General features: G+C 61.9%; 1 protein-coding gene across 1 annotated transcript; it reads left to right on the top strand.

Moving 5' to 3' along the window:
• Positions 1 to 853, top strand: sft2d3 (SFT2 domain containing 3). Its single transcript, XM_015404686.1, has one exon. It carries the CDS (start codon positions 99 to 101, stop codon positions 747 to 749), a length of 651 nt encoding a protein of 216 aa, XP_015260172.1. The 5' UTR covers positions 1 to 98; the 3' UTR covers positions 750 to 853.
• Positions 854 to 1385: the final 532 nt, after the last annotated feature.

Raw genomic sequence — 1385 nt, 5'->3', positions numbered from 1 at the left:
AGATGCGTCCTGATCCACACTCCTTACCAGTAGGTGGCGGTAATGGACACCAATAAGTTGCTTGTCAACCGCCATTAAACCCAGAAACAACAGCAGCCATGGCCGAACTGAACCGGCAGCTCCAGGAGTATCTCTCCCAGTCCAAGAGCGGCGGAACCAAGTCCAGCTCCAGCACCTTGGTGGAGGTGGGAGAACCGGAGGCGGTACCGGGCAGCTGGTTCGGTCGGTGGTCCAGTCCGTGGTCCGGTCAGAGCTCCGCGGGAAGCAGCGGCTCCTCCTGGCCCTGGTCCTCCGAACCGGACCCGTGCCTCCCCGGGGTGAGCCGGCAGCAGCGGCTGCTGGGCTTCGGCGTCTGCCTGGGCCTGTCGGTGCTCTGCTTCGGACTCTCGGCTCTCTACGCCCCGCTGCTGCTCCTCTACGCCCGGAAGTTCGCCCTGCTCTGGACGCTGGGCTCCCTGTTCGCCGTGGCGGCGGTGTCGGTTCTGCGGGGCCCCAGTAAGCTGCTGTCCGGCCTGCACCGGTCCCCCGGAGCCGCCGCCTACCTGTGCGCCCTGGCTGGGACTCTGTACGCGGCGCTGGGCCTCCACAGCACGGTGCTGACCGCGCTGGGAGCCGGCCTGCAGGGGGCGCTGCTCCTGGGGGGCCTGCTGGCCCTGCTGCCCGGGGGCAGCGCCGGGATCCGGTATCTGAGCGGCTGGACGCTCTCCGTCCTCAAGAGGACCGTCAGCGGCAGAACCATGGCGATCTGAGCGGAACCGACCCAGAGACTAAACCCTCAGCGCTGACTGCCAGGACCACAGACCTAAAACTGATGGAGGGGGAATTAAACCCTCAGCGCTGACTGCCAGGTCCATAGACCTAAAACTGATGGAGGGGAAATAAACCCTCAGCGCTGACTGCCAGGACCACAGATCTAAAACTGATGGAGGGGGGGGAGTTAAACCCTCAGCGCTGACTGCCAGGACCACAGATCTAAAACTGATGGAGGGGGGGGAGTTAAACCCTCAGCGCTGACTGCCAGGACCACAGACCTAAAGCTGATGGAGGGGACTAAACCCTCAGCGCTGACTGGCAGGACCACAGACCTAAAACTGATGGAGAGGGAATAAACCCTCAGCGCTGACTGGCAGGACCACAGGGGGTTAAACCCTCAGTGCTGACTGGCAGGACCAAAAACCATAAACTGATGGGAGGGGGAATAAACCCTCTGTGCTGACTGCCAGGACCACAGATCTAAAGCTTGATGGAGGGGGGGAAAAAAACCCTCAACGCTGACTGGCAGGACCACAGACCTAAAACTGATGGAGGGGGAATAAACCCTCAGCGCTGACTGCCAGGACCACAGACCTAAAACTGATGGAGGGGGAATAAACCCTCAGCGCTGA

Source organism: Cyprinodon variegatus, unplaced genomic scaffold (assembly GCF_000732505.1).
Source record: "Cyprinodon variegatus isolate N-32 unplaced genomic scaffold, C_variegatus-1.0 Scaffold1830, whole genome shotgun sequence".
Lineage (NCBI taxonomy): Eukaryota > Metazoa > Chordata > Actinopteri > Cyprinodontiformes > Cyprinodontidae > Cyprinodon > Cyprinodon variegatus.
Note: the sequence above shows the minus strand (reverse complement) of the source record. Positions and strands in the feature narration are given on the sequence as shown.